At 49.8% G+C, this 25842-nt stretch overlaps 9 protein-coding genes across 9 annotated transcripts; 4 read left to right on the forward strand and 5 right to left on the reverse strand.

Annotated features, from left to right (window-relative positions):
- Nucleotides 1-347: 347 nt before the first annotated feature.
- EPUS_05516 (Nascent polypeptide-associated complex subunit alpha) lies at nucleotides 348-1140 on the reverse strand (the record flags this gene model as incomplete). Its single annotated transcript, XM_007802322.1, has 3 exons — nucleotides 348-678; nucleotides 727-785; nucleotides 880-1140. 3 exons carry the CDS (start codon nucleotides 1138-1140, stop codon nucleotides 348-350), a joined length of 651 nt encoding a protein of 216 aa, XP_007800513.1.
- A 719-nt stretch (nucleotides 1141-1859) lies between these two features.
- On the reverse strand, nucleotides 1860-2404 carry EPUS_05517 (uncharacterized protein; the record flags this gene model as incomplete). The annotated part of the gene is made up of 2 exons (XM_007802323.1): nucleotides 1860-2228; nucleotides 2279-2404. The coding sequence occupies 2 exons, from the start codon at nucleotides 2402-2404 to the stop codon at nucleotides 1860-1862; spliced, it is 495 nt and encodes a 164-aa protein (XP_007800514.1).
- A 2316-nt stretch (nucleotides 2405-4720) lies between these two features.
- EPUS_05518 (Iron sulfur cluster assembly protein 1) lies at nucleotides 4721-5375 on the reverse strand (the record flags this gene model as incomplete). Its single annotated transcript, XM_007802324.1, has 2 exons — nucleotides 4721-4878; nucleotides 4943-5375. 2 exons carry the CDS (start codon nucleotides 5373-5375, stop codon nucleotides 4721-4723), a joined length of 591 nt encoding a protein of 196 aa, XP_007800515.1.
- Nucleotides 5376-5723: 348 nt separating this feature from the next.
- Nucleotides 5724-6342, forward strand: EPUS_05519 (uncharacterized protein; the record flags this gene model as incomplete). Its single annotated transcript, XM_007802325.1, has 2 exons — nucleotides 5724-6026; nucleotides 6079-6342. 2 exons carry the CDS (start codon nucleotides 5724-5726, stop codon nucleotides 6340-6342), a joined length of 567 nt encoding a protein of 188 aa, XP_007800516.1.
- A 203-nt stretch (nucleotides 6343-6545) lies between these two features.
- EPUS_05520 (uncharacterized protein) lies at nucleotides 6546-10617 on the reverse strand (the record flags this gene model as incomplete). Its single annotated transcript, XM_007802326.1, has 2 exons — nucleotides 6546-10529; nucleotides 10579-10617. The coding sequence occupies 2 exons, from the start codon at nucleotides 10615-10617 to the stop codon at nucleotides 6546-6548; spliced, it is 4023 nt and encodes a 1340-aa protein (XP_007800517.1).
- Nucleotides 10618-11805: 1188 nt separating this feature from the next.
- EPUS_05521 (uncharacterized protein) lies at nucleotides 11806-12284 on the forward strand (the record flags this gene model as incomplete). The annotated part of the gene is made up of 2 exons (XM_007802327.1): nucleotides 11806-11917; nucleotides 11995-12284. 2 exons carry the CDS (start codon nucleotides 11806-11808, stop codon nucleotides 12282-12284), a joined length of 402 nt encoding a protein of 133 aa, XP_007800518.1.
- Nucleotides 12285-14494: 2210 nt separating this feature from the next.
- On the forward strand, nucleotides 14495-17966 carry EPUS_05522 (uncharacterized protein; the record flags this gene model as incomplete). Its single annotated transcript, XM_007802328.1, has 4 exons — nucleotides 14495-15061; nucleotides 15109-15872; nucleotides 15923-17718; nucleotides 17779-17966. 4 exons carry the CDS (start codon nucleotides 14495-14497, stop codon nucleotides 17964-17966), a joined length of 3315 nt encoding a protein of 1104 aa, XP_007800519.1.
- A 2996-nt stretch (nucleotides 17967-20962) lies between these two features.
- Nucleotides 20963-22939, forward strand: EPUS_05523 (uncharacterized protein; the record flags this gene model as incomplete). The annotated part of the gene is made up of 1 exon (XM_007802329.1): nucleotides 20963-22939. One exon carries the CDS (start codon nucleotides 20963-20965, stop codon nucleotides 22937-22939), a length of 1977 nt encoding a protein of 658 aa, XP_007800520.1.
- A 353-nt stretch (nucleotides 22940-23292) lies between these two features.
- EPUS_05524 (uncharacterized protein) lies at nucleotides 23293-25501 on the reverse strand (the record flags this gene model as incomplete). The annotated part of the gene is made up of 4 exons (XM_007802330.1): nucleotides 23293-25065; nucleotides 25118-25210; nucleotides 25266-25403; nucleotides 25460-25501. The coding sequence occupies 4 exons, from the start codon at nucleotides 25499-25501 to the stop codon at nucleotides 23293-23295; spliced, it is 2046 nt and encodes a 681-aa protein (XP_007800521.1).
- Nucleotides 25502-25842: the final 341 nt, after the last annotated feature.

Genomic DNA, 25842 nt, shown 5'->3' on the forward strand with positions numbered 1-25842 from the left:
GTCGAGGGCGAGTGCTTAAAGCGTATTTAATTGTGAAGTTCGTTATAGTCTTACATAGGCTCAGCTACCGCTGGGCTGGGCAGCGGTAGCGGTCGCTGCTCCTATCCAACAATCACGTGATCTATAATTTATCACAGACATTCTTTGTAGGCAAAGACGTTTAGTAGTAATAATATCCGATTGTACAGCTGCACAGTTATCGAGAGCTCTCTGAGAGTCACTCTTTCTTACAGTGCACTACAATAATGTCTTGAAGAATAGCTGTTGCATGGACGATTGACGATGGCCGAATTTTGTGGCTAACTTTACGGAAACGCAGTCATCCCCCAATTTGTCTTCTCTGCCTATCATACACTCAATGCCATGATAGAATTGACTATGTCATTCCCGTTCTCTTTCAAAGCTTTGACAGCCTTCTTCCTCGAAACATTGGCCTGGGTCATCACAAGCTCAATGTCCTTGCTTTCCAGTCCAGTATCATCAACTTCCTCGTCGTCATCGTCATCCTCTTCGGGCTTCTTGGCTTCCTCTTTGCCCTTTCCGTGATCGTGGTCATGGCCGGCATGATCATGGCCGGCATGGTCCCCAGAGTTGGCATTCTCTGCTGCGGCGAGCTGTTGGGCAGCGTTTGCTTGAGCTTGCGAGTTTAGATCTTCAATTTTGGCTTCGCCAAAGATACTAGATGCTAATCAGAAACTGTTGTTCTCTAATGGCCTTGTGACTCACATCCAGGTATTGCTCGAAGGAGAACGGTAGACATCAGGTTGGTTGATGACGAAGAGAATCTTACTCCACGTCAGTTTAAGCCCACTATGCAGATGCAGACCTCGGGAATGAAGATCACGTATCACCCATAGATTCTCACGTATTGTGACTTACATTCTTTGGTCTTCTCAGGGTGACGCGAGTTATACCTGGAACATGCTTCAGGCCCAACTTTCCGATTGCTTTTCTTGCCTTCTTCTCGTTGCGGCTATGAACTGCAACGGATGATCCAGCTGGTATGGTTGGTTCACCCTCGTTCGCGCCAGCCGCGTCGATTTCGGAGTCGGACGAGCTATCAGCATCTTCAGCAGTCACGCCGCCCTTCTTAGTATCAGGCTCATCGTCTGGCAGTTCTTCCACTCTTGGGTTTGCCATTGTCTAAAGAGTGGCCGGGGACAAGGATCAACGCCGGATGGAGCCTGCTTCACTGTCAGTCACCAGAAGATGTGTAGTAAGTGATTTGACTAGTATATAGAAAATGGTAGGAAGACGGAACAGATTCCAAGGACATCGCTTCACAGGAAACAAAACATAGAAAGCGACGTCCAAAAAGGCATGCGGACATACCTAAGCTTGCTTGGGGGGAGACTTGGGGCTGGCTGGTCAATTTTGTAGTTACTGGAGCTGTAGCTGTGTGAAGTGACGGACGGAGCTTGACAAGGCAAATTCTGGGCCGCACTACGATTGGCTAACGACTTACATTTTATGTATTAGACTATTCCCATGCGACTTACATATGTACACGCCTCTGAATTGTGGTGCTTTTTGGTATTTACGGAAATTAGGCCATTAACAATACTGAAGAAAAGGTCATGGGTAATATGCAAGTATGCTTGCTTCTACTGACTTGCGAAAATGAGGTATCTCAATGTGCAGCGCCAAAGAGCATTGGGCAAGCAATTCTGGCACTGGTATCGTAATAGCATGTGAAGAATCTGGCATAGCAGCGTTGCTTGCTTTTAGCCAGAGAGTGACAGACACACCGCAGGATCATGATGAACCTTTCCCCCTTGCCTCTCAACCATGCTTTCATTTCGATGATGCCCGTAACTTCGCAGCGGTCTTCCGTACCTCAACCCGCGCCTGTAAGCTTATTAACGGACTGCCTCTTCGTAGACGAGAAATTGGCGGTCACTATTCCAGATGACACTTCCGGATACAGAGACATTGGACGGGAGTATATTGTTGTCGAGACATACCTGCTTCTTCAACCTCATGACCTTAAACCTCTCGAAGTCACCAAGATTCTTCCTCCGCTCCTGTGTCTCCTTCTTCTTTGCCCAGCTGCTCTCTGCCCATTTCTGATCAATCTCATTCTTTTCCCATAGTCTTCGTACTGGTCCAGTTCCGGCTGCTCGAGGAAGCTTGGGGATAGTGAAGGGTGTCATAGTGACTTTGTCGAGCTGGATGGCATGTCGAGGAACAACTGCGCCTTCTTTGCTGGAAGGGCCGTCTACCAGAGCCTACAATTCATTCAGATAACGATCTCACGGATTTAGACGGCCCTGCGTACACGCTTGTGGTCGATAATCTCAACAATTGTAGCAAGTTTGCCGGCATGAGGACCGCTTCGAAGTAAAACCACTCGCCCAACTTCTACAAGCTTCCACCCAGCTGGTTTGATGTCGATTTGGGCCATGGCGAAGATTAATCCTAGATGAATTGTCAGTCTGCTTTCTGCCTGGATGCGCATGCGCTAAGTGCTTACGTTCGTCACAGTGTTGGTTGTCTTCTGTTGTTGTTCTGGCCCAAGAAAGTTGAGGTTCATGTTGAGGTTCATGTTAACACGAAAAGTTCTTTAGGGCTCAGGGCTTCCGACATGCCAAGATACAAGGCTTGGCGTCATAAGTTTGCTTGGAGGTCAGAGTTCTTGACAGTTCGACAGTAAATTTACCAATTCAGCCTACTTGAAAAACCTTTCACTCTCCAGAGCTCTTAACATCATGCGAAGCTCAAGTCCGCTAGTGTATATGTTCAGCTGAAGGCCAGTAAAACCCAACGTCCAGCCCAGGGAGGAGCAGACTCCGCGACAGGGATCTCATTGGCATCTAGCTAGAGTAGAGGTAAGTCTTTTACTGTCCTTTCTGCATGATTTTTATGATGTTATAATTTGCGATTGAACTTGGCTCGTGGAGCTCTTGCCGGAGATTCTATACGTTGCTAAGGAGATGATAAACATTCTTACATATGCTGAAATTCTGTTCCCCATCCAAGTTTACCTGGTGTTTCACCTTCTAGACTTTTGACTGACACCGAATTCCCAGGTAATGATCGTAGCATTGATAATATGCCACATCCTCTGTTTCATCCACCTCACTCAATGAAGCTATCCGGACAATGATAATCAACCTGGGGGTCATATCGTGGTCAGGGTGTCAAATGAGGACTAACTGCAGCCCAGTGGCGCCCTTATCTGTGCTCGGAGCTAACGTGGGCATTCCCAAATGTGGTAAGACGATGTATAGAGGTACGTGTGGTGTCTTTCCTCGCTCTCAATGTGCCCAAGGATTACAAAAATTTTGCTACGATAGTACATGATCCCCCTTTGGGAGATGATCGTAACCTTATCACCAAGATCTCTGAGGACGTTTTTCTTATTAAATTTTTTACCTGCTTTTCTGCCGTTACGCTACTTACTTATGGCAGGTAAATTTCAACCATCGGATTGTCCAGAAAGGTAAGAATTGTTTGATCGATCGCTCGCCGTGTAGCTGGAGGTCTTCTCGTATTTGCAATCGATCTCATGAGTTTGTCTAATATCAATCTGGCTTTTCGAGCAAGAAGATTCCTCGGTTACATCTCATCTCGGACAACATAAGTATCCTTTTGGAGCAATTTAATCTATCTCATATTTCTCCAAAGATCCATTGCGTTGGCCTCTGGCTTTGTGTGTTTCCTTTTCTGCGTTGTGCAATAACAACTCCTTCTCACGAACACAACAACCGTCGTTGTGTTTGAATCGCCCCTTCTATAATTGCCCTTGACTCCGTAGGCTGTTGATAGCGCGAACTCTTCAGTGACTCGTGACACCCAGCGTTTACACCCATCAAATGCCTTTTGATGCCTTCAGCCCTGCGTCCAAAACTTTTCCCGTCCCATACAACCCAGACCCACGAAGTATCTTCTTGTGCGACTTTCTGTCTTTCCTCAATATCAATATACAATCACGCAACAAACTAAACTCTTTTACCATGGAAACCATTCCCTACCAACGCCAGCGTCCCCTACCACCACCACTAGCCAGACAGAGACGATACCTGATACTCCTCATAATCGTCTTATCAGCAGTAATCGGCCTCGCATTCCTCGCCTCGTCAATCACCATCCTCCAACCGCTTAACCACACAAGTCCCCACTCCAGTATCCTACCGCGTGACTGCATCACATGCTTCACCTCCTCCGGACAAGCCTACTGCTGCCAGAACGGACCTCCAAAGAAGCATGTCCCCGTCGCACTGATCGTGGGACTCTCCGTTGTGCTGGGCGTGCCGCTACTGATCGTCTTGTGGTATGTTTGGTGCTGTTGCTGCTTTGATGCTTCGATGGCTTGAGGTGCAGGGACGAGAGCAGTCGCCACATATGACCATGCATAGACTTTGTGGGCGGAGTTATGTAGAGATGTTGATTTTGGGGGATGAGGAAGCGGAACTGCTTATAAAGTGCTGAGTTGGGGCTGACCTAGGTAGCATGGTTGGGCGATCAACAATGAATGCACGGTCCACAAGCTCATGAAAAATCCTCAATGGCTTTTTAAACTGTTTTTGTGTTTTGGCATTTGAGAAGCTGACTACCAGATCAATCTCCCTGCCTCCAATCACGGGCAACGCTTGTCAAATTTTATGCCTGCTCACTGCTGCTTCAGCAAGCGTGTGCTCTCGTGCCTATAGAACGCCTGCCTCATATATACAAGCGAAGGATATGAAAATTTGTGCTTTTCCGTTTCAGCTTTTACGTTTCAAGCCATAGCAGTCTCTTGTGCGACCTGCTCAACCTCAATCTTTGGCATAGATGCTCCAGTGCCACCGAGATCTGTAGCCCTAGCCTTAGGATTCTTGGTGTAGTAATTCGAAATGGCTGACTTGATAGCATCTTCAGCCAACATCGAGCAATGCACTATTTTCATCCACCATTAGTATCAACCCACAAGCCAATTAAATAGTGCATAGGAAGTACTTACACTTAACAGGCGGCAAACACAACTCCTTCGCAATCTCTGTATTCCTGACCTTCCCTGCCTGCTCCAATGTCATCCCCCTAACCAACTCCGTCAAATAACTACTACTCGCAATCGCGGACCCGCAGCCAAACGTCTTGAACTTGACATCGGAGATTGTGTTCGTCTTCCCATCGACCCGGATCTGCAGTTTCATGACATCGCCACAGGCCGGGGCGCCGACCAGTCCGGTCCCGACATCCGTGTCGTTCTTGGCCATCGAGCCAACATTTCGGGGGTTCGAGTAGTGGTCGAGGACTTTTTCGTGGTAGGCACGCTTCGCGGTGACGAGAGGAGCTGGTCGGGAGATGCTGGGTGATGCTAGAATTGGCCGGGTAGTGGATGTTAGAGCTCGATTGGCGGAGCGGGGGATCTGGAGGAGAGCACGACGCATCATTGTGATGGATGGTGCTGTAGTCTTGTATAGTGCTGTACTTTGAAGAGACAAGCTTGTTGGATCTGATCTTTGAGCGATGATATTCTCAAACGAAAAACGTTGTTCGTGGAATGAAATGGTGGAATTAAGTAAGAGTAAAGAAGTTCAAATTTCTTTGCCGTTCGATATGACGATGTATCTGCAATGAGCTAGCGCCACTGGGTCTTGGCATAGAAACGCGCATCTGATACTGCATAACTCCGTGACGCGACTCCCTTAGCTATTCAATGAAAACACAGCAAGCCTCTCAAAACGACGAAAGATCGATATCCAATCGCCTTGCTCTGCCCACAGCTTCTTACCCTGAGTATGGCGCCTCCACGAACTCAAAAGCGCAAGCCAGGTCCTCAAACCTACGAATCAGACGACGGGTTCATCGCGAACGACAGTGAGACTTCGGACAGACCCAACAAGCGTTCAAAGACCTCGAAGTCACAGAGCAAATCCACTCACTTTTCCACTCCCGGTCAGTCACAGGTCGACTCCGAAGGTAACCAGTATTGGGAGATCTCCAGGATGAGAAGAGTGACCATCTCCGAATTCAAGGGAAAGAGGATGGTGAATATCAGAGAGTTCTACGAGAAGGACGGCAAGGATCTCCCTGGAAAGAAGGTACGTACAGGCTGAAGTCTTATTAGACATGGCGCATTGACATGATTTATAGGGTATCAGCATGACAGTCGAGCAGTATTCTGCTCTGGTGGACATCATGCCGCAGCTTGAGAAGGCACTTGAGGAGAAAGGCGAGCACATTCCAAGACCGAAGTACGATATTGCTGCTAGTAATGCTCCAGCGCCAGCGCAGACCGAGGAAGACGATGACGGAAGCGAAGCAGAACCAGAACGTGTGGAGATAAAAGTAAAGAACGCGAGGAGAAAGAAAGCAAATATCGAAGCAACCAGTGACGAAGAGGAAGCTGATGACTGAATATGGGTACGACGGCGTTTGGCTTCATCGAACGGGATACCCTAGGAAACTATACTTCGAGGTGGGCACTCCAGTACGTCTTGTCAAAAGGATAGCCACTGCAGAAGATGCATGCAACGGACTAGACTGGTCGTCTACATGCCACAGTGTTACTAGCCAGCCTCACAGACCAAACTGGGCTCTAACTTCATTTTTTCACTCTCCTAAACACTAGTCTCCTGAGTCTCTTGCCTGTAAGCAAGACTTCCCTTCCTCCAACTCTGCTCATGGTCTTTCCTCTGTTCGATCTTCCTCTCATCTCCAACCTTTCCATACCCGCCGCCACCTGGAGTCATCACGATAATTCTCTCGCCAGGTTGCATGCTGGCGGTGTTCTTCGCTCCAAGATTTATATGCCGTTCCTCGATCTCGTCGGCATTCTCACCTCGACCTCCTGTCATCACTTTCCTGACCCATATGTTGCGTCCACACGCTGCGTCTTCCCCACCATGGAGACCATAAGGATGGAAAACTCTTCTCTCCGATAGGATGGAAACCTGCACCGGTATTCTAAACTCAATATCTCGGATCACCCCGTTACCACCTTTATGCTGCCCATTCCCACCAGTCCCGGCGCGCAAACTGAATTCTCGCAACAGGACTGGATACCTCCGCTCAAAGACTTCAGCATCTGTGATCCTCGTATTCGTCATATGCGTATGCACTCCACTCGTTCCCTCCCAATCAGGACCAGCTCCACTGCCTCCAGCGATCGTCTCATAGTATCCGAATCCCTTCAATTCTTTCTCTCCAGACTGGTTGCCACCGAAGCCGAAAGTCAGGTTGTTGCAATCTCCTTGGGAGGCAGCGCAGGCCTCGAAGCATCGGAATATCACATCGGTAACCCTCTGCGAGGTGAGCACGTTTCCTCCAACCACCGCTGCTTTCTCTGATGGACTCAAGAAGGACTTCTTCGGGATCCGTACGTCTATTGGCTTCAAACAGCCTTGATTCAGCGGGATGTCTTCGCTAATCAGGCATCTGAGACAATAAATAATGGCTGAATAGGTGACTGCCTCTGGTGCGTTGATATTGCCATACACTTCTGGCCCCGTGCCCTCAAAATCGAAGATTGCTTCGCCTTTCTCGGCATCGATTATGATCTTCAACTTTATGGGACTTCCATCATCCATAAAGTCAATGGCTTCCAGCGGCTTCTCACCGAATCGCTTCGCGACATCTTTGAGCAGGTTTCGCACACTGAGCTCCGCGTTATCTTGTATGCTGCGCATGTAGAATTGAACAACGTCTTCACCGTAGTCCTCTATGAGCGTGGAGATGAGGTTTATGCCTTTCTTGTTTGCGGCAATCTGTGCTTTGAGGTCGTTGATGTTGTCTGCTAGGCACCTCGTGCCACTGCACTCGGGATACTGGGCTGGCTCATTGTAGAGCAGCTCAGTGATGCGCTGCTCATTGAAAGTACCCTCAGAAACAAGCTTTTCAGACTTGATAGCGGCACCCTCCTGGAACAATTCTCGAGAGTAAGGGGGCATTGATCCTGGGAGGATACCACCGATATCGGCGTGGTGGGCTCTTGATGCAACATAAAAGACAATTTTGTCCCCGGAAAAGGCTGGCGTCAAGACAGTGATATCCGGTAAATGTGTGCCGCCATACTCTGGGTGGTTCGACACAATCACGTCGCCGCGCTTCAACCTTCCCTTCCATATTTCGGCCTGAGTCCGCACGCATGTTGACATGCTTCCCAGATGTACTGGCAGATGGGGAGCATTTGCAACCAAGCCGCCGCTTGCGTCAAACAGTGCGCAGGAATAATCGAGACGCTCCTTTACATTCGTGCTGACACTTGTCTTCTGCAAAGCACGTCCCATTTGCTCTGCAATGGCCATGAATCGATGCGCAAATATACTTAGCATGATGGGGTCAACTTCTTTGGCATTGACATTAACACCCGCACTCTCATCTCCAATGTTGATAACAACGTGAGTTTCAATCACCAATGCCGAAGCCTCAGGGGTGACGACAATAGTTTGAGTACCATCTGCAACAATTGCAGGACCTTTTAGCCGATCCCCAACATCGAGATCTTCGAGCTTGTATATCGGTGTATGTCTTCGCCCGCCTTCGAAGTATACCTGAGACTTGCCATACTGCTTCTGGCCTTCTATATCCTTAGGCTTGATCTCTTTGAGTTGCTGGTCAACAGTTTTCTCGAGTCCTTCGAAGCTCCGGCCTATACCTCGTACGCGAACGTCGTCAACAATGATATCTCGATCTGGAAGGGTGAAGCCAAATTCCTGCTCATGCTGCTTGACAAAAGCTTTCCCAAAGGCCCAATTATCACCATCATATCCTTTTTGGGAATCCTCCGAGCTTGGTCGAATAATCATCAGAGCAGATTCTGTTCCGCGGTAGCGCATGTTGAGATACTCTTCAAAGACTATTGCATCCTCTGTGAAACCCTGATCCTGGAGCTTTTTTGTAGACCTTCGCTTCAGCTCTTCCATTTTCTTACTGAGCACCTGCTTGGCTTTGCCGGCCTCGTCCCAGACCTGTGAGTCTGGCTCTTGGCTTTCGTCAACAACGTCAGCTAGAGCCATGCCATATGCTGACAGGACTGAGGAGTAGCGGTGCACAAGAATTTGTCTAATTCCAAGGCTCGCAGCTATAGCCACAGCATGCTGACCACCTGCACCGCCAAATGTGGCAAGACGATGCAGTGAGGTATCATGTCCTTTAGCTTCAGTCAATGATCTAATGGGCCGTGTCATAGTCTCATTAGCAATCTGGATAAAGCCATAGGCGACCTCATCTGCGGTCATGTTCTTATTAGTTTCCTTGTTGATTGTTTCTGTCAGCTCCGTGAAGAGTCTCTCGCTAGCTCGATCATCCAAACCTTCATCTTCATTCTTACCGAATATTTTGGGGAAAAAGTCCGGAAGCAGGCGACCAAGGAACAAATTCGCATCTGTAACAGCAAGAGGTCCTCCTTTGCGATAGCATGCAGGACCTGGATGTGCTCCGGCGGACTCTGGACCTACCACGAATAGACCATTCCGGAAGAACAATCGAGATCCTCCGCCAGCTGCCACAGTGTTGATATCAAGTTGTGGTGATTGTATTGTCACCCCAGCCGTTGTGGTCTCAAATACATGCTCGTACCTGCCTGAGCCATATCGACTGACGTCTGTGCTCGTACCACCCATGTCAAAACCAATAACCGGCGTCCTTGTTTCAGGATCGTATGAGGTCAAGGCGTAACCTACCACTCCCCCAGCTGGGCCAGAAAGAACAGCTCGCAATCCCGAGAAACGATCAACGTCGACGAGCCCACCATCAGATTGCATGAACTCGCATCTAGCGCCTTTGGCTCCGCCCTCCTTGACGCTCGCTGTGCCAAGACCACCCTCGAAGCCTGCCTGGAAACCAGTAATGTACTTCTTGATGGCGGGCGTCAAGTACGCATCAGCACAGGCAGAAGTAGCTCGAGGTACCAGTTTGATCATGGGCATCAATTCATGACTTAGACTGACATGTTTGAAACCGATCTCCTTGGCCAGTCTGCCTACCAGAGCTTCATGGTGTGGAAAAGTGTATCCATGCATCAAACAAACGGCAATGCTGCGGAAACCCTCGTCATGCAAAGCTTTGAGCTGAGATCTGACAGTATCTTCCGAAGGCCGCTGCAGTACCCGTACGGCCTCGGAGGATAAGCCTCGTACCAATTCACTGTCGTTCGCTCCTGGCTCAACTTTCGTGATATTCCTCTCTGGGTCTTCGGCATAGTCCTCGAGTGTCACACGCTCGTCTATCTCAATGACTTTGTGATAGAGTACATCCGGTCGGCGGATGGCAAGATCAAAGATCTTAGGACGAGACTGGTTGCCAATCTCCAGGCAATCCTTGAAGCCCTTGGTGACCACCATTGCCATCTTCTCACCTTTCCTCTCGAGCAACGCATTGGTAGCAACAGTAGTCCCCATCCGTATACTTTCGATCGGTGATGTGTCTAGAGCTTCGCCCCGAGGGATCTCACGACCTGTGAACCTGGACAGGAGTCGCCGGATTCCCTCCAGGGGTGCGTCGTCGTAGTTAGACGGGTCTTCAGAGAGAAGTTTAATGATAATGTCATCTTTCATCTTTCCCGTCCCGGAATTGCCGACACAGTCTGTAAAAGTGCCACCGCGCTAATGTCGTAAGCAACCATATTCCTGAGGAAAGAGCAGCTGGCCTTACATCAATGGCGATGCGCACGCCTTTCCTTGAGGCACCCATTTTCTACTCAGAAAAGTAGGCCTAGAGCTGTCCGTTCGCGCTTTTGTAATGAGTAAACTACTGAACTATAGAGATTAGGCGGCGCTGCTTGTGAAGAAATATAATGGTGCTACGTCGCGGACATAAAGTGATGCATAGGTTATGGCGCCTGCTTGGTGCTTGAAAATCCAACCCCACAAGCTAGGAGCGCTGCACGAGATACTTAAACGATGATGCAGAATTGAATCATTGTAATAGTATAAGTATTGCTGTATCCAGCGTCATTGTACATTCAAAACCCTATGCGAGTAGCTGTGGTGTTACAAGCGGTATGGGTAGAGACTAGATTTCGTCATAACTATTGCCAAGATCTGCCGAAGAGGAGGGGGTGGGGACGGTCTCAGGAGTTCATTGCCCCCCCAAGGAGAGTTTGTACCTACCCAACAAAATAGGGGAGCGTACTTTGCAATTCATAGTAAATCCTTCGGTGTACGGAGTACAGAAGATCTACCCCCTTTACCCCTCAAGCCCATGTTTGTGTGACTCAACTAGTATGCTGGCATCATTGATTATACCACTTATTAGGAAGAGGCCCTCTGAAGTTGTGTCTAGATTACCATCAATGTGTGCTTAGTTTGGGCCTAACCGTGATATAATCTGATTTGTATAGAGGTACTAAGTACGGTAGAAGGATAATTATCCCTAGTATGGAATTGTGATTTTGGACATCTTCTTTCTAAATCTATAGCATATGACGATCAAGTTATCATTACTACGTAGTATCCGAGCTCTCCGATGATCCATACTGGTATAATGGCAAATCATCTGCTAAATCGCTGGGAAAGCAACACACTAAAAGGTTAAGCTTGGCAGGCCACTCCGACGCCAGGCCGCTGCCCTTTAATTGGCTGGCATCGTCCCCATTCGTCCGTCTCAATCACCAACAACCAGCTTCGATTTTTTAGGTGCCCGATTTTACGCACGAAAGCGTCCTATGGCCACAGACACTATACTCATTTACAGGCTGTAGCAATGATAAGTCGGATCTATTATTGTCCCGGACACCCAACTGTTGGTCCGGATAGTCCGTGACTTTCGAGATGTCCAAGTATATAACGTGAAGGTTGATTCTGATGGATATCCACCTCATCATCACTTCTTCCAAACGATATCACCATACCTCAGCAGTCCTTACTGCTTTCAATCACCATGTCTCATCTACAGTATTTCGACTACGAAGGATTTGGTCAGAGGGTAAGGAAGGATACCCACTACAGCCAGGCTGTTCGACTCGGAGATACTATTGAATGTTCCGGCCAAGGTAAATTTAGCAATTTTACTCCAGATCAATACCTCCAAAACATGTCCTTTTTATGGAATCTGACAACATGAAAATAGGCGGATGGGACCGCGTTACCGAGGAGATTCCAAGCGACTTGGCCAAAGAGATCGACCAGGCATTTGCGAACGTCGAGCATGCCCTGCAGCAAGCCGGCGGGAAAGGCTGGGAGCAGGTCTACAAGATCCGCTGCTATTTTTTGAACATGGATGCGGCTGAGCACTTGGTTCGCAATCTTCGAAACTACTGCCCGAACCATCAGCCAATATTGACTGGCATTGGCATCCAATCATTCGCACTTGATGGCATGCGTGTCGAGATCGAGGTCGCAGCTCACCTGGGCTCTTGATCTCGCCATGAAATTCAGCATCACGCCAGGCGAGCAGGACACATGGATTGTCGAGGGAAGGACATCTCGCCCGTGAAAGGAAGTCCAAAAGTGAAGCGTCTCCTTTTCTCGCACTTCCTCTCCATAAATACTGGATGAAGGCCTATATGAGCTGGGGGGGGGCGGATATTGTGCCTATCCTGCCAGGCCGTCAAAATGGACAAAGTCGGAGTACATATATACAGGGGAAAGTGACATATTGATAGTCCTGAAGAGGAAGCTCATGACACAGGCGCTCTCCACCAATGGCCCAAACGGGTTTGCAAATATTGAGTGGTGTGAAGAGGAGCTATATAGGCCATATTGCCCTATCCAGAACCAGGCTATTTCCAACCGCTTCAAGCCTTGCTGTTGCAGCTTCATAATTGTTGATATTTGGTCTCCCCAACAGCTCTTAGTCTGATCAGAAACTTAGGGATGTGAATGCAGCATCGCATGTCTCGTTCTTAGAATGAGATCCAGAGTGACCTGTAGTATGTTGTGGATCAGGACGGGTGGTTGGCTAGCAGACCAATCTTGAGATGGAATTCAAGTAGTTTCATAAAACAAGGAGATCGTGTTTTCACTCTACAAACCTTTGTAAGGGCCCCAGAACATACTTAGCCATTGAAGGTGGTTGTCGAAGAAACTTACTTCTTGTAGCATGCTCTTCCACATGGGGGGTGGATTGGGAGGCCTTTGCATTGTCAATTTGTTCCTTATCCTAGATATACCAACCTTCGGCGCAGTGCTTCATTTAGCATGTAGAAACGGAATTGGGTTCTTCAAGCGTGATCAGTGTAATTGTGGTACCCAGGAGGACTGGATGATTTAGCACGCACGCAGATCTATATCAGTGGCCCTACTCTGATTAAACGGTATCGTCAGCTGACCCTTATGGCAACTGTGACGGTGAAGAGTTGTTGCTCGACAAATTCCCCTTCCTTCTTCTCATTAAGATCAGTTTAGTAGCTCTCCTCGACTCCCTTGCTGAGTATCACCTTTCGAAGGCGCTTCTGTTCACCAACACTGCCTGTGAATGCTTAGCTCATTCAGTCCTGGTACAGCCAGACCTGAACCCTGTAAAGCAGCCTTTCGAGCAATAAGGAATTGGAGACATTTTCAGGAATAATTCACTGGGCTCAACCAAGTCACTGAGTCACTGATCGCGGCTATCACTCCTAATCGTGCTTATACAACGGTCGTATACAAAAGGTCTCGTGAGCAATGGGAAAAAGCCAGATTTCCCCTTGCTGCCAAGGAGATGGGACTCCTTGATAGGAGGTAGGTTGGCTAGGAATGCGGCCCAAGCCTTGTGAGCGCAGGGAGACATAGTCGTTTAGATGCAGTTTAACCATAGGCCTTAGTGGCAATATAGCGATGGTCCTCGTTGGGGCGGGTGGCCCGCTCGAAAGAAGGTGGAAGCTGTAGGTGTGAACGTTGCAGGTTGAACTAACTTACTACAACTTGAAGTACTAAGTAGCTACCGTAGTATACCCAGCTGAATGCCAAGCTTCTAGAAGCTTTAGCGAACTAAAAGCGGCTAGTGAAGAGGAGAAGGAGAGAGGCGCTAAAAGTGACCGACTAGTACCGTAGTAAATGGCACGAGCCCCTTGACTAGCTTGGAGTTGGGGGAGAGGACCCTTCAATGTGGTCTTCCGTCTGAGCACTGAGCAACTCGGCCTTCACTACATCGACTTTCATCTCCCTGGTCGGAGGCTGCTTCACTGAATACACCAAGGTCACGGATTCGAAAATCTCAGCTCACTCCAATCTGCCGGCCAGCAGCCCCTCGGCGCGACCTCGGAGTACTCTAGCTCGATTCTCGCGGAGACTCTTTGCGAAAGGCCCCTTCACTACTTCACCTCAAAGACCACACAGCCTCTACCCTCGCTATTCGCTCAACTTAGGCATCCAATACTGCACGCAGTGTCTGCATGTCCGAGATGGTCTGAGGCAAAACACTACGACATCGTCCAAGTGACTAACTGCAGCGCTGTCCAACCACCCCACACCGCTAGCGACTTCTACATCAATAATTCCCAAAGAGTGCCAGCATACGTCAATTGAGACACCTCTGACAGAATTTTATCCCTATGCGCGTTGCGATGTGTGGCGCGGAAAATTGCAGCTAGCTTTGACGGCTATCCTGGTAACCGCCTGCATAGTGCATAAGCGACCTGCAGGACAGAATGCTCGATTCGGTGACCGCAGAAGCTTATTCCCGGCAGACTTCAAGCCCGAATTCGACATCCTCCTCGTCAACAGTTAGGAGGGCCACCTCTTTATCCTCACAGCCAGGCTCACGAGTCTCTTATTTTGGTTACTCGGGCAGGCACATTGCGGACGAGCCGCCGCGAAAGTCGAAATACCCTAATGGCCCGCCCCCAATTCACATCGCAGCTGCCGCGGTCACTATTCCCGCCTCCTCTCCTTCTCATACGACCATAGACCGAGAGTATGTGACCAAAGGCCATTCAAGATATCACGGGCACAATTCTAGACGCAGCGGCGACACCGAGCCTGGAAGTTCTACTTCATCAACCAGGAGTGAGGCGGAAAGAGGCCGTAAACATAGAAGCCCATCACAGAAGACAATGCTCTCCCGGGCGCTACAAAAAGCCAATACCGCCGTTCTACTCGACAATGCGCAGAATTTTGAGGGCGCGATGGGCGCATATGCCGACGCCTGCCGTCTGCTCCAGCAGGTCATGCACGGTAGCACAGGTGAGGAAGATAAGAAGAAGCTGGAAACCATTGTATGGCTCAAACTCCCAAAGTTTGGTGTAAATACTGATGTGTCTAGCGACAAACTTACACAAACCGGATAAATGAGCTTCAGACTCTCGATTGGGGCTTTCAGAAGGCTGATGAAAAGGCCCTCCCGTTGAGGCCGCTAAGTAACGATACTCTCAGCCCGGAGCCTTTTCCATCCTACGACAGAGAAGTAGAGGCAACCATGATCGAAACAGCAACACAGTCAAAAACCATTACCAACACATACGCCGCAGAACCACAGCAGTCACAATTCCTCAATGCGTCACATATACCTCTACGAAGACACTCCTTGCTACCCTCGCCGCTCGAAAAGGCTGAGACTCCTGAGACTTCAATCTTTGCTCCGAAGAACTCATATTCAAGCAATTGGACCGGCCATGTCAGTCAGAATAATTCAATAGGTTCAAGCATCATGGAGCCTGAATGTATGCCTCCGCCTCTTTCAGTCTCCCCTCGGAAGCCGTTTTCTCCCGACGATGCTGGCTCGCAACCACCAGCTGCATCAAGCTCAGAGATACGAAACACTGGTGAACCCCAAGAAGTCCAACCGTCTCTTCACTCGCGCGATGCTAGTACAGAGACCACTTCTTGGCTTGACACAATCGATGAGTCTGGGGGATCATCAGCATCATCCCTTCATTCCAGAAATTCTTCTTTCGGCGTTGAGCGAAAGCGCGTACATGTACCAACCGGAAACGCCGCGACAGAACTTAACGCCGCTCTGGACGCTGCCGTGGAAGCGGCATATGGCGACAGCTTCGATACAACAGAAAAAGATATGGGCGAGAATGGGTCAGAAATAGACATGGTTGTTAAGCTAGGCGTAATGTTGAGCAGGCAAGGCAAAAAGTGCGCGAGGCAGAGCAAGAAGATCTGGTGCAGGAGGAGAGGAGAGGGCAAGATAAACAGGTGACCAGAAAGAGAGACAACAGTATCGAAGCCGATTATCTGGATGAAGAGGCTGAAGAAGAGGAACGGCTGCTGGAAGAAATGACAAAGGGATACATTATGGACGACTTCCAATTCGGGACTCAGGCGAAATTAGCACTACCTCACCAGTCAGACTCTATTGCCTTCTCTGGTAGAGCCTGGGTCAGCTCCAACGGTTCTCACACACCTACCACTGCGACATCTATCGCTGGCTTGGCAGAAGGCGCGCAAGGTGCCACCCATCTGAAACTTCTTCCGCCCCATCCTCCCCCAGTGGGAGCGCTTCCTGTGCCTCCTACTTCCGCCACCCCACCTCCCCTCCCACCAACCCCGTCGCTGCCACCGCCTCGACCCCCCAGCTCAGGAACCTCGCCTATTCCTGGCGTCAGAGACCGTCGTCTCTCCGGACAAAATGCCAAACAGCTGAAGATCGAAACCCACTCTCGATCCTCCTCCGTATCAGCAACAAAGAGAAATCTAGCAGTTAACACGCAGGTTCCTCCTGTTGAAGAAGAGTTAGCGAATTCCATTGAGTCATCACAATCGCGTTCCACTAAAGATGAGCCCTCACCACGGCGGCCTGCACCCCAGCTCACCCAAGTGCCTCCACTGACGCCGTTGACCTCTCTCCCGTCAGGCGATTCAATGCACAGTGAATCCCCTGCTACTCCTGCTCTGACGAGAGCGGCCACTCAGGACGGTGATGAGCCAATACCAGCATCACCGGCCCGCTTTCTAGGCCGATCTGCCGGGGGGGGGGGCTTCCTGCGAAAGAACATGTCATCTTCAAGCCTAAAGATGCGCCATCTATCTGTGACGACAGCTGAGGCTTCGGACATTTCGCCGATGACTCCTGGTAGTGCATCATTTCCGACCAGCGCAGATGCTCGGAAAGGTACTATGGCATTCAACCCAGTCTTACCAACTCCTACTGGGAACACATTTATGGTAGATGGCTTGGTAGCTGGTGGAATGTATCTATTCGATGATCAAATTTGCTCCCCAACCACACCTAACGCATCTATCTTGAACGCGCCGTGCCCATTGGAACCGTGTCCTGAATCGTTTCTATTGCGGCCATTCTGGCTCATGAGATGCCTATATGAGACCATTGCTCATCCACGGGGGGGATACCTATCCACGAGGTTGTTTGTGCCTCGCGATGTATGGCGGGTCAAAAATGTGAAGATCAAAGCTGTTGAGGATAAAGTGTCTAACTGTGACCTTCTTACCGCTGCTTTGCTCAAGCTTTCTAAGGTCGACACTCTGGACGCCGATGCTGTTCTTGAGGAGATGCAATCTTTCGAATCAGTTCTAGAACAGGTGCGCAACATATTACACAAGAAGCTAGGCAGTGAGGTTGGTCTGCAGAGCTCGGTTACGCTCTTCAAAGGTTCGCCAGCAAGCGAAGATGCAGGTACACAGGCAGAAGCTCTTTCATCGAAAAGCGGCAATGGCGGCAACAAGTCATACCTCTCGAGCTGGAGGAAGTTGAGGTCGAAAAATTCTGGGGCAGCGTTATCTTCATTCACTGCGTTGCCTTCACGCGAAGGCAGCAAGGAGACTCTTTCGATGAGTTCGCTTCCAATGACGTCGACTCCAAGCAGCCGACCTCACAAGCGGAATCTGAGCCAAATACAGTTGACCGGTCCTCACGCTAATTATATGGGAGCGCTAGCACGACTGTTTGATGCTGCTCAGATTCTCGGTGAGCAACGTTCCCCTTAAGTAGGTTGAGATCATACACTTGCGCTAATATTGATGACAGACCAAATAGCACGTCAAGTCGAAGATCCAGGTCTAAAGTATTCCTCCAAGACGCACGTGGGCCTCGAGTTGAGCACGCGAAATGCTGCAGAGTTCTTTGGCTTCTACGTTTGCCGCTTTGCACTAAATGATGTGGGCCTGATGCTTGACAAGTTCATCAAAAGAGGCAGCGAATGGGTTCTCGCTTAACCTTGATGCACTCTCAGCAATCCTTGGTACCAATATACTATCTGCGAGCAGGGTCTCGATATATCTCGTTGATCCTGCTTCTCGTTTTTCACCCTCGTTGCATAGCGTGGGAACCTCCTAAAAGGAAATGGGATGGATATATGATGGTTTGACGATTTTCTCCATGTTTTTGGACCTCTCTAGACCTCTTGGGTCTTTGGTGAGGTGTGCATCTACAGCTCTGCAGCAAAGACTTACAGTATGCTTGGGGCTTTTAGGTCAGAGATGTATATCATTAATAGAAGCCCTGCCAGATGCTAGAGGCAAGCAGAAGGCCATAAATCTACAAGAAGCCCTTGCACTATTGAGAGGGATATCTGGCTTGACGTAACTGCGTCAGGCCTATCCACCATTTTGTCGGGATATGACGCATTCTACACGTGACAAAAAGCCGCTTGTAATGCAACATTAACAGCAGTAAGATCAAGTAGCAAGCTTGTGATTGGTCTCATCAAGGAGATTACACATGCCGCGGGATGCCAGCCAATAACGACATGCATCATGTTACGATAGAGTGGTGGAGAGCCCATGCTCTTAAAGTTCGCCGCCAACCACGTTGTCAAACCCCCTTCTGCAACGCGACGGAGCCGAGCCACGTTTCCCGGCCCGAAGTTGCGTCGCAGACATAGAGATAGGCTTCCAGCTTTGTACTTTCCCCATCTTTTCTTCTTCTAACCTTCTTGATCTATACATCATGGTGGCTCAATTGTATGCTGAGCATATCTGTCGCCATTGTCACAATTTTTATGCCGAACGAAGATATATCACTTCAATATCGTCCGAAATGTCTATTTCTGGGGCCCGCCACGATGCTCAAGAACGATATGATAAGGCTGTCTGATGTGAAGAAAAGGCGATCCGGCGCGCGCGTCTCGCATGATATCCATGACTACATTCTCAGAGTGAATGAATCAGTGCACTCTCCCGATCACGTAGCAGGTATTTCCTTTCTTGGCCATTGATCCAAATCATTAACCAGCTGTTTATTTAGGTGATGCTTCAGAATCAACCTAACAATTCCACAGTACGTGTGGCTAAAGGCCGCAGCGAACAGTCTGCTCAACGCCTTCGAGAACAAGAAGATTATAGCAAACAGCGGCTCAACCCGGAGCGAGATGAGCTACCGAGGCGAAAGAATGAAAAAGCTCAGCTTATGAGGTTCGTACCTCAGGCTAAGAATGGGACGACGGCCGTCTTGCTGCCATTACATCTCAATAAGTACTTGAATATTTACTGAGGGTATGGACAGTCAAGCGACGTCAACTCTCCGCAATTTTCATCTTCCTGCGGAAGTCTGCAAGCCAGTAGCCAGCTACAGCAGCAGAATCAAACCATGGGACCATCAACTCGCTCCCAGCAATTTATATTGGCGCAGAAATGGAAACTAGGGCCCAGTCCCTGGCCATGCGTTCTGCAGCTCGTTGCAATCTCTATTTGGATCAACCCTGAATTTCGGAGAAGGCATGGCAACCAAGAAGTACACTCACAAACTTTGCCGTTTATTCGACACGTAGCCGAAGCGTGGGGTCGATCACTGATCAGTCATCAACTCCATAAAGTGATAAAGTGATGCGTAGCAAATTCAATGCTGTGAGCTCAATAGTTTGGTGAATCAGGTTGGCACAAGATACTATTTGTTTTGTCCGTTGTCCCCTAGTGTTTCTAGATGTACCCGTCTTCGCTGCTAGCCGGCTGGGACGAAGGTCGCTCAGTAGTCACCATTGATAGCTCTGATTAGAGTACACACTTCAAATAGGGAAAGGGTCGATATTGATAGTGAATAAGCGAATAATTTTTTACTTCAGCGGCCTCCAGAATGAGCTTCGATCCTAGCTACACCAAAGGCCGTGACCTCTCCTTTCAGTCCACCGTATATTCTCTACTTCTCGCCGGAGATCGTCTCGATTTACAGAAAGTGTGATTGGGGTTATGGAGTCCATCTTATGCAGTGGAAACCGAGCTGGATGAGACTCATGAAGGAGATGGCTAAATGAGCTGGAATTGAGGGCAGGAGGTGCCTTGGCTCTATAATACTATTGGATCGCTTGGTGGAGGGGGGGCAGAGGTTGCTCGGACCTCTCTGTATCCGGGTTGTGCCCCGTAGGAGCCCTGGTCAGTGGTTAGCCTTTCGGCGCTAGTCGTATTTTGCCCCCTTCTCCAGGGATTGTGATATACTCCGGTAGGGGGCATAATTAATCGTAGCAGGGCGCTAGTAGTAGCTAGTTCGGATACAACGCCACCTCCGTGTCTAGAAGCTTGTTAGACTATTGTTGCTATCAATTGGCCACAATAATACCGCTTAACGGTTCAAAGCTTAGATGTGTCGTTTGGAGTGTGCTTTAGTGCAAATATACTAGCGCTGGGCTACGAATACTTATGCCAGGTACCGTAGTAGTAGCTACGGCGGAGTACTAGGACGTGAATGATGATGATCGCGCCTAAGACCCGGTGAAAACAATTGGTGTCGCTCTTGGCACAGCACAGTCTGAGGAAATACATGAGAGTCATAGCATATCGATGGCTCTATACACCGTACCAGCTAATATGTCATTGAAAATGATGCCAAGAGCGTCACCCATTGTTACACCGGGCCTCGCCCCTTGAGGCCCCCTGACAGCCCTGCTGAACTCACGATTGCTTAGGACCAAGTGGCTTAGCGGCGCCTGGCAGAAGACGGCCTGCAGGGGCCGGAGGGTCATAAAATAACCCCTTCATATGTCACACTTGAGAGATCCAATGAGCCACTGACCGTGGGCGCAAACATAACTATGGAAGCTGCCCACTACACTTCCCCTGCATGTGGCACGACAGCATTCATAAATACTGGATAGAATTCGCCACGCGACTTCGTTGCAGTTGGGATTTTCAAGGCCATTGCAAGCTCATCACACTGAGATCTGTTTCCATTTCCCACCAATTAACAGGCGAGCATTCTCCAAGAGCTGGCCATCGAAGCAATGCCTTCTGCCCTGCTACTTCTCCTTCCTCTGGGGCTCATCAGTGCTGTGGCGGTTAACTGGTATCTCTGCTTCCGGCGCAACATTGAGAAAGCCAAAGAATCAGGCATCCCCTATGTCGTTGTGCCGGTCTTCGTTCTACACCGGTTCTGGCTTATAACCAATCCACTATGGCTCAAACTCGCGCGCAAGTTTCTCCCAGAAGAATGGATAGAGTCATGGTACGACTACGTTCGCCCGGAATTCCCCTGGGAGCTTCGTAATGAACCATTTAAGAAATTCGGTAGCGATACTATCCTGAGTGTTTCTGGTGGTGACTTCTGCTTGTGGACTGCCGATGCGGACGTCATCTCACAGATCACAACTCGACGCAGCGATTTTCCCAAGCCTACCCAAATCTACACATCACTTGACATCTATGGCAAGAATGTGGTGACTACAGAAAGTGCTGCATGGCGCCGTCATCGAAAGTTAACCAGCCCTCCATTTACAGAGAGGAACAATCATTTGGTATGGGCCGAGACGCTGGATCAGACTCAGGCAATGTTGAACACGTGGCTTGGGAAAAACAGGCAAGGGAATCAGACAGTCGACCGTATCATGGATGATACAATGCGACTATCGCTGTATGTCATTAGTCGGGCCGGTTTTGGCCGGAAGCTGGAGTGGCCTCAGGTAGAGGATACGTCACATAATAGCACAGGTATCGACGTGAAACCCACTCAAAAGATACAGAATGAAGAGGCAGAATTGGGCGAGGGCCATAGTATGAGCTACACATATGCCCTGCATTTCTTGTTGGACCATATCGTATTTGCCATCTTGATCAACCGTACGATCCTGAAGCTATCACCTGTGAAGGTCATGCGTCATACTTACCAAGCCTATATTGAGTGGGGCAATTACATGCGCGAAATGGTCGTCTCTAAAAAGGCAGCCATAAAGGCTGGCGAGAGATTGGACGATATGGATATAGTTGGTCAACTGGTCAAAGGCCAGCTCCTCCCGACAGACGAGAAATCCTCGAGCAAGGATGCACCTCTCTCCGACTCGGAAATCCTGGGAAATTCATTTGTTCTCATGCTTGCGGGACATGAAACTGTTGCCAACACCCTACACTATGCTTTCCTCCTCCTTGCGATGAACATCAGCTCTCAGCGAAACCTACAGAAGGACTTGCAAGAGCACTTCCAAGGCCGTCCAATATCCGAATGGGACTATGACCGCGACCTCCCTGCTCTCTTCGGCGGCATGACTGGCGCAGTCTTGAATGAACAACTCCGCCTCATCGCCCCTGTTGTCAACATTCCGAAATGCACATATGGCGTTCCCGACCAACCTCTGATCGTGAATGGAAAGAAATGCACCCTCCCAACCAACACATTCATTAACCTCTGCTCGTGCGTTCACACCAACCCCAGCTGGTGGCCACACGGCCCGCCCAAAGACCCGAAGAACCCCGCCCACCCAGTCAGCAATCTCGACAACGACCTCGAGGAATTCAAACCGGAACGTTGGCTCCTGGACCCCGACCACAAAGACAAGACCACTACCACTGCTAAGGAGCTCAACATCCTCGACGACAAGACAAAAGCAGCAGATGACGCGGAAGAATTCTCCATCTCCACGACCTCCGTTACATCACCATCCCTCTACCGTCCCCCAAAGGGTGCATTCATCCCCTTCTCCGACGGCTTCCGCTCCTGTCTCGGCCGCCGTTTCGCCCAGGTCGAAGCCCTGAGCGCGCTCGCGGTGATTTTCAGCCAGTACAGCGTCGAGCTGGCGGTGGACAAGTGGGCCACTGATCAGGAAGTGGACGAGATGGATGAGCAAGGGAGGAGGGCGGTCTGGGCCAAAGCGGCGAGCGAGGCGCAGAGGTTGATTCATGGCTCCACCACCATCATCACCTTGCAGATGAGGCAGGGGAGCGTGCCGCTGAGGTTCGTGAGGAAGGGGAGCGAGAGATTCAATTTCTGAAATTCCCGTCTGTATGCGGCTGTCTCTGATGGTTGGGTTGACGTGAGGTAGGCGTGTGTAGGTAAATCCTACAGGGATATGATATGGTACGCGTGATGGTGGGTTCCATGTCGATGTTTGCCATAACATGCGTTCTCAATTTATTTCTCAGACCGCTCGTCTGCTTGCCTATCTGCCTGCCTACTTCCTCAATCTGCTGCTTAGTTTGCCGCCGCAATGCTACATTACAACCCAAAGCCGGCGTTCGTGGAGAAATGTGAATTCCTGTATTCGTTCGAATGTCATGATATAGCCATCAAAATCATGCTCGCTTTATATCTACAACTATGCTAGATGGTGCTCGATGCTTCAAATCAGATCAGGCCCCCACTGGGCTTTCTATCGTCTTCTTCTCTACCAACACCACCTTCTCCTCCTGCGACTCCTCGCGCTGCATCATGCTCTTCTGGTCGCTCATCACCTTCTTCTCGATTCTGTATTTGTGCTTGTGCTTGACCCTGCCACCACCGGCCCACCCTTCCGCTCATATCCCACCGGCTGGGCACTACCCTCGACGCATCTGTCGCTGCCCGAGGTCTACCCCGTACCCGATCTCGATATCCGTGTGCGCCTCGCTGACCCTGAGCGGGACTGCCGGTCCTGCCGCCACCCCGCAGATTCTCCTGGCTCGAGACAGCAGTAGGCGAAGCAAACGAAGTCCTAGATCTCCCACCAGGCGATCTCGTCTTCGACGACGTTGATGAGGACCTCACCCCGGAAGAGTCGCCCACCACCGTGGTGGAAGGGGCACTGCTCCTTCTCCTCTCGCCATGGGTTCTTTCTTTCAGCGTCTGAGCTCTTCGCGGTGGTTTGTGACGCAGCTCGGGACTTTGGCTACCGCCGCCATGCTGATTTCTGGTATCGCTTCGGTCGCTTGAAGTTCGGTTCCACAACATGTTTGTAGATGGAGTATTGTTCGGGGTATCAGTGGACGAGAGACTAGTTCCTCGGCTCCGTCGTCGCGATTTCAGAGCCGAGGAGGATAGAAACGGTGAGAGTGATCTAGGTAATGAAGCGAGGACGTCTCTATCTGATTCGTTGGAATCGTCAAGCTCGGCCCAGATGTACTGCGGATTGCTGGTTTCTGGGGGAGGTGGATAGATCATGAATGCGGTTCTTCTGCCACCTGTATGACGATTGGAGAGAAGGGGTGTTGATTCATTGGCGTGTGCAGACGTCGAACTGTGAGGTCGTGCTGTAGGTAGAAGAGGAGAGGATGGAGAATCACTTGGGTTTTCGGACATTGAGGACACCAAGCCTAAACCAGGGCCAAGCGGGGTCGGTTGTGCTTCACTGGCCATTGGTGGTACATCATCCAGACGCCATGAAAGTGCCAGGACACCGGACAGGAGGATCACGGTGCCAAGAGCGATGAGGCAGGCGTGGAGGACTGACAGGCGGGATGTCTGGTGAAAGTAGATCAGACCATCGAGGATAGCAATGATGTTATAGATGCAAAACACGAAAGGATAAAGAACGCTAGTGCTGCAAAGTCGAAGGCCCTGGTGGAGGTAGTAGAGTTGAGAAAGAGCGAAGAAGATAAGTGCTAGCAGAATCAACCACGATTGGTAGGAGTTGAATTGATTGACATGGTCGATGATGGTCCTGACCAGAAGTTCGACGGCTGACTTGGCGACAAGAAGCGAGTGTGCCGCTAGAATGCCACTGATCAAAGCATAGGCAAGGCCGCGCAGGAGTCTAAGGCGCGAGGTGCGCACTTGCGCCGCGTACGGGGTGGGTATGGAGAGAGAGCGCCGCCGTGATTTGGATCGAGAAGCAGAAGGCGACCGTTCATGCTTCGAACGTGAATGGGTCTCGTGAACTCGATCTGACCAAAATTTGAGGAAGCGCGTGAAGATCAAGGTGCCAATCACCACGAAAAGGGTCGCTACCATCCACGCCACAAACTGCTTTCGCCCCAGAAGATCTAGCAGTTGTGGCAAGCTATGCGCAGGCTCGCCAATGGCGCCAAACACTGCGATCAGTGCCGCACCGGTACAGGTCAAGATTGTGCCAATGAACGAGAAGCGAGTGAAGGGCTCTTTTAGCAGAAGTGTGGCAAAAGCGGTATTGAAGACGAGACCCGACTAGAACAGTTTAGTGAAAAGACACATATCATGGCAGAGAATGGCATAATACCGCTTGCAGGGTTGATAGAACTGGTAGAGGCAGTGTAGTGATCTGGATGGTGCTACCAACGAGGTTCGACAACACGAACATGCCCATTCCAAGCTAAATTTGGTCAGCTTTCCGTTGAGGGGACGTAACCTGATATGTGTATGCTCACCTGCCATCTTCTCCTCTTGTAGGGTGGTCTCCTGATCTCGTACTCCTCCTTGTCATCTTCAAGCAAATGCGACTTTCTTTGCAGCGTCAAGCCCAGGCTCTGAATCGAAGTCGAGAGCAGTCCAACGAGGATGCCAACCTGCAGGAGAGTAAGACAATGCTTGCAGCGCCCCTCGCCATCGGGATGATACTCACAGCAATACTCGCTTGAGGGGAGAGGTCACCGAGCTGGCCCATGCCTGAGCAAGGAAGGTGAGCATTCGGGAGGGAACAGTGGAGGAGACGCTATGCAATCGCAATGGCATATTTGTTGTTATCGACGTTGTTATCAACGTCGTATAGACATTGAGACAGATGATTGATGCATGGTGTAGGGTGTAGGGTGCTGTAATGGACGTAAGCGCCTCCAGGTGGTGTGGAAGTAGTATGCACTACCGTATGTACTACAGTATGTAGTACAGTATGTAGTAGTCTGCGACAGTGATTTGTGGCGTCTGACTTCATCGAACTTGGCGTCTGGGAGGGACACTGGTACTGTTAAGTGCCTGGTATGCCCTGTTTAGGCTTAGTGCCATGAA

This window comes from Endocarpon pusillum (genome assembly GCF_000464535.1).
Source record: "Endocarpon pusillum Z07020 unplaced genomic scaffold scaffold1611, whole genome shotgun sequence".
Taxonomy (NCBI): Eukaryota; Fungi; Ascomycota; class Eurotiomycetes; order Verrucariales; family Verrucariaceae; genus Endocarpon; species Endocarpon pusillum.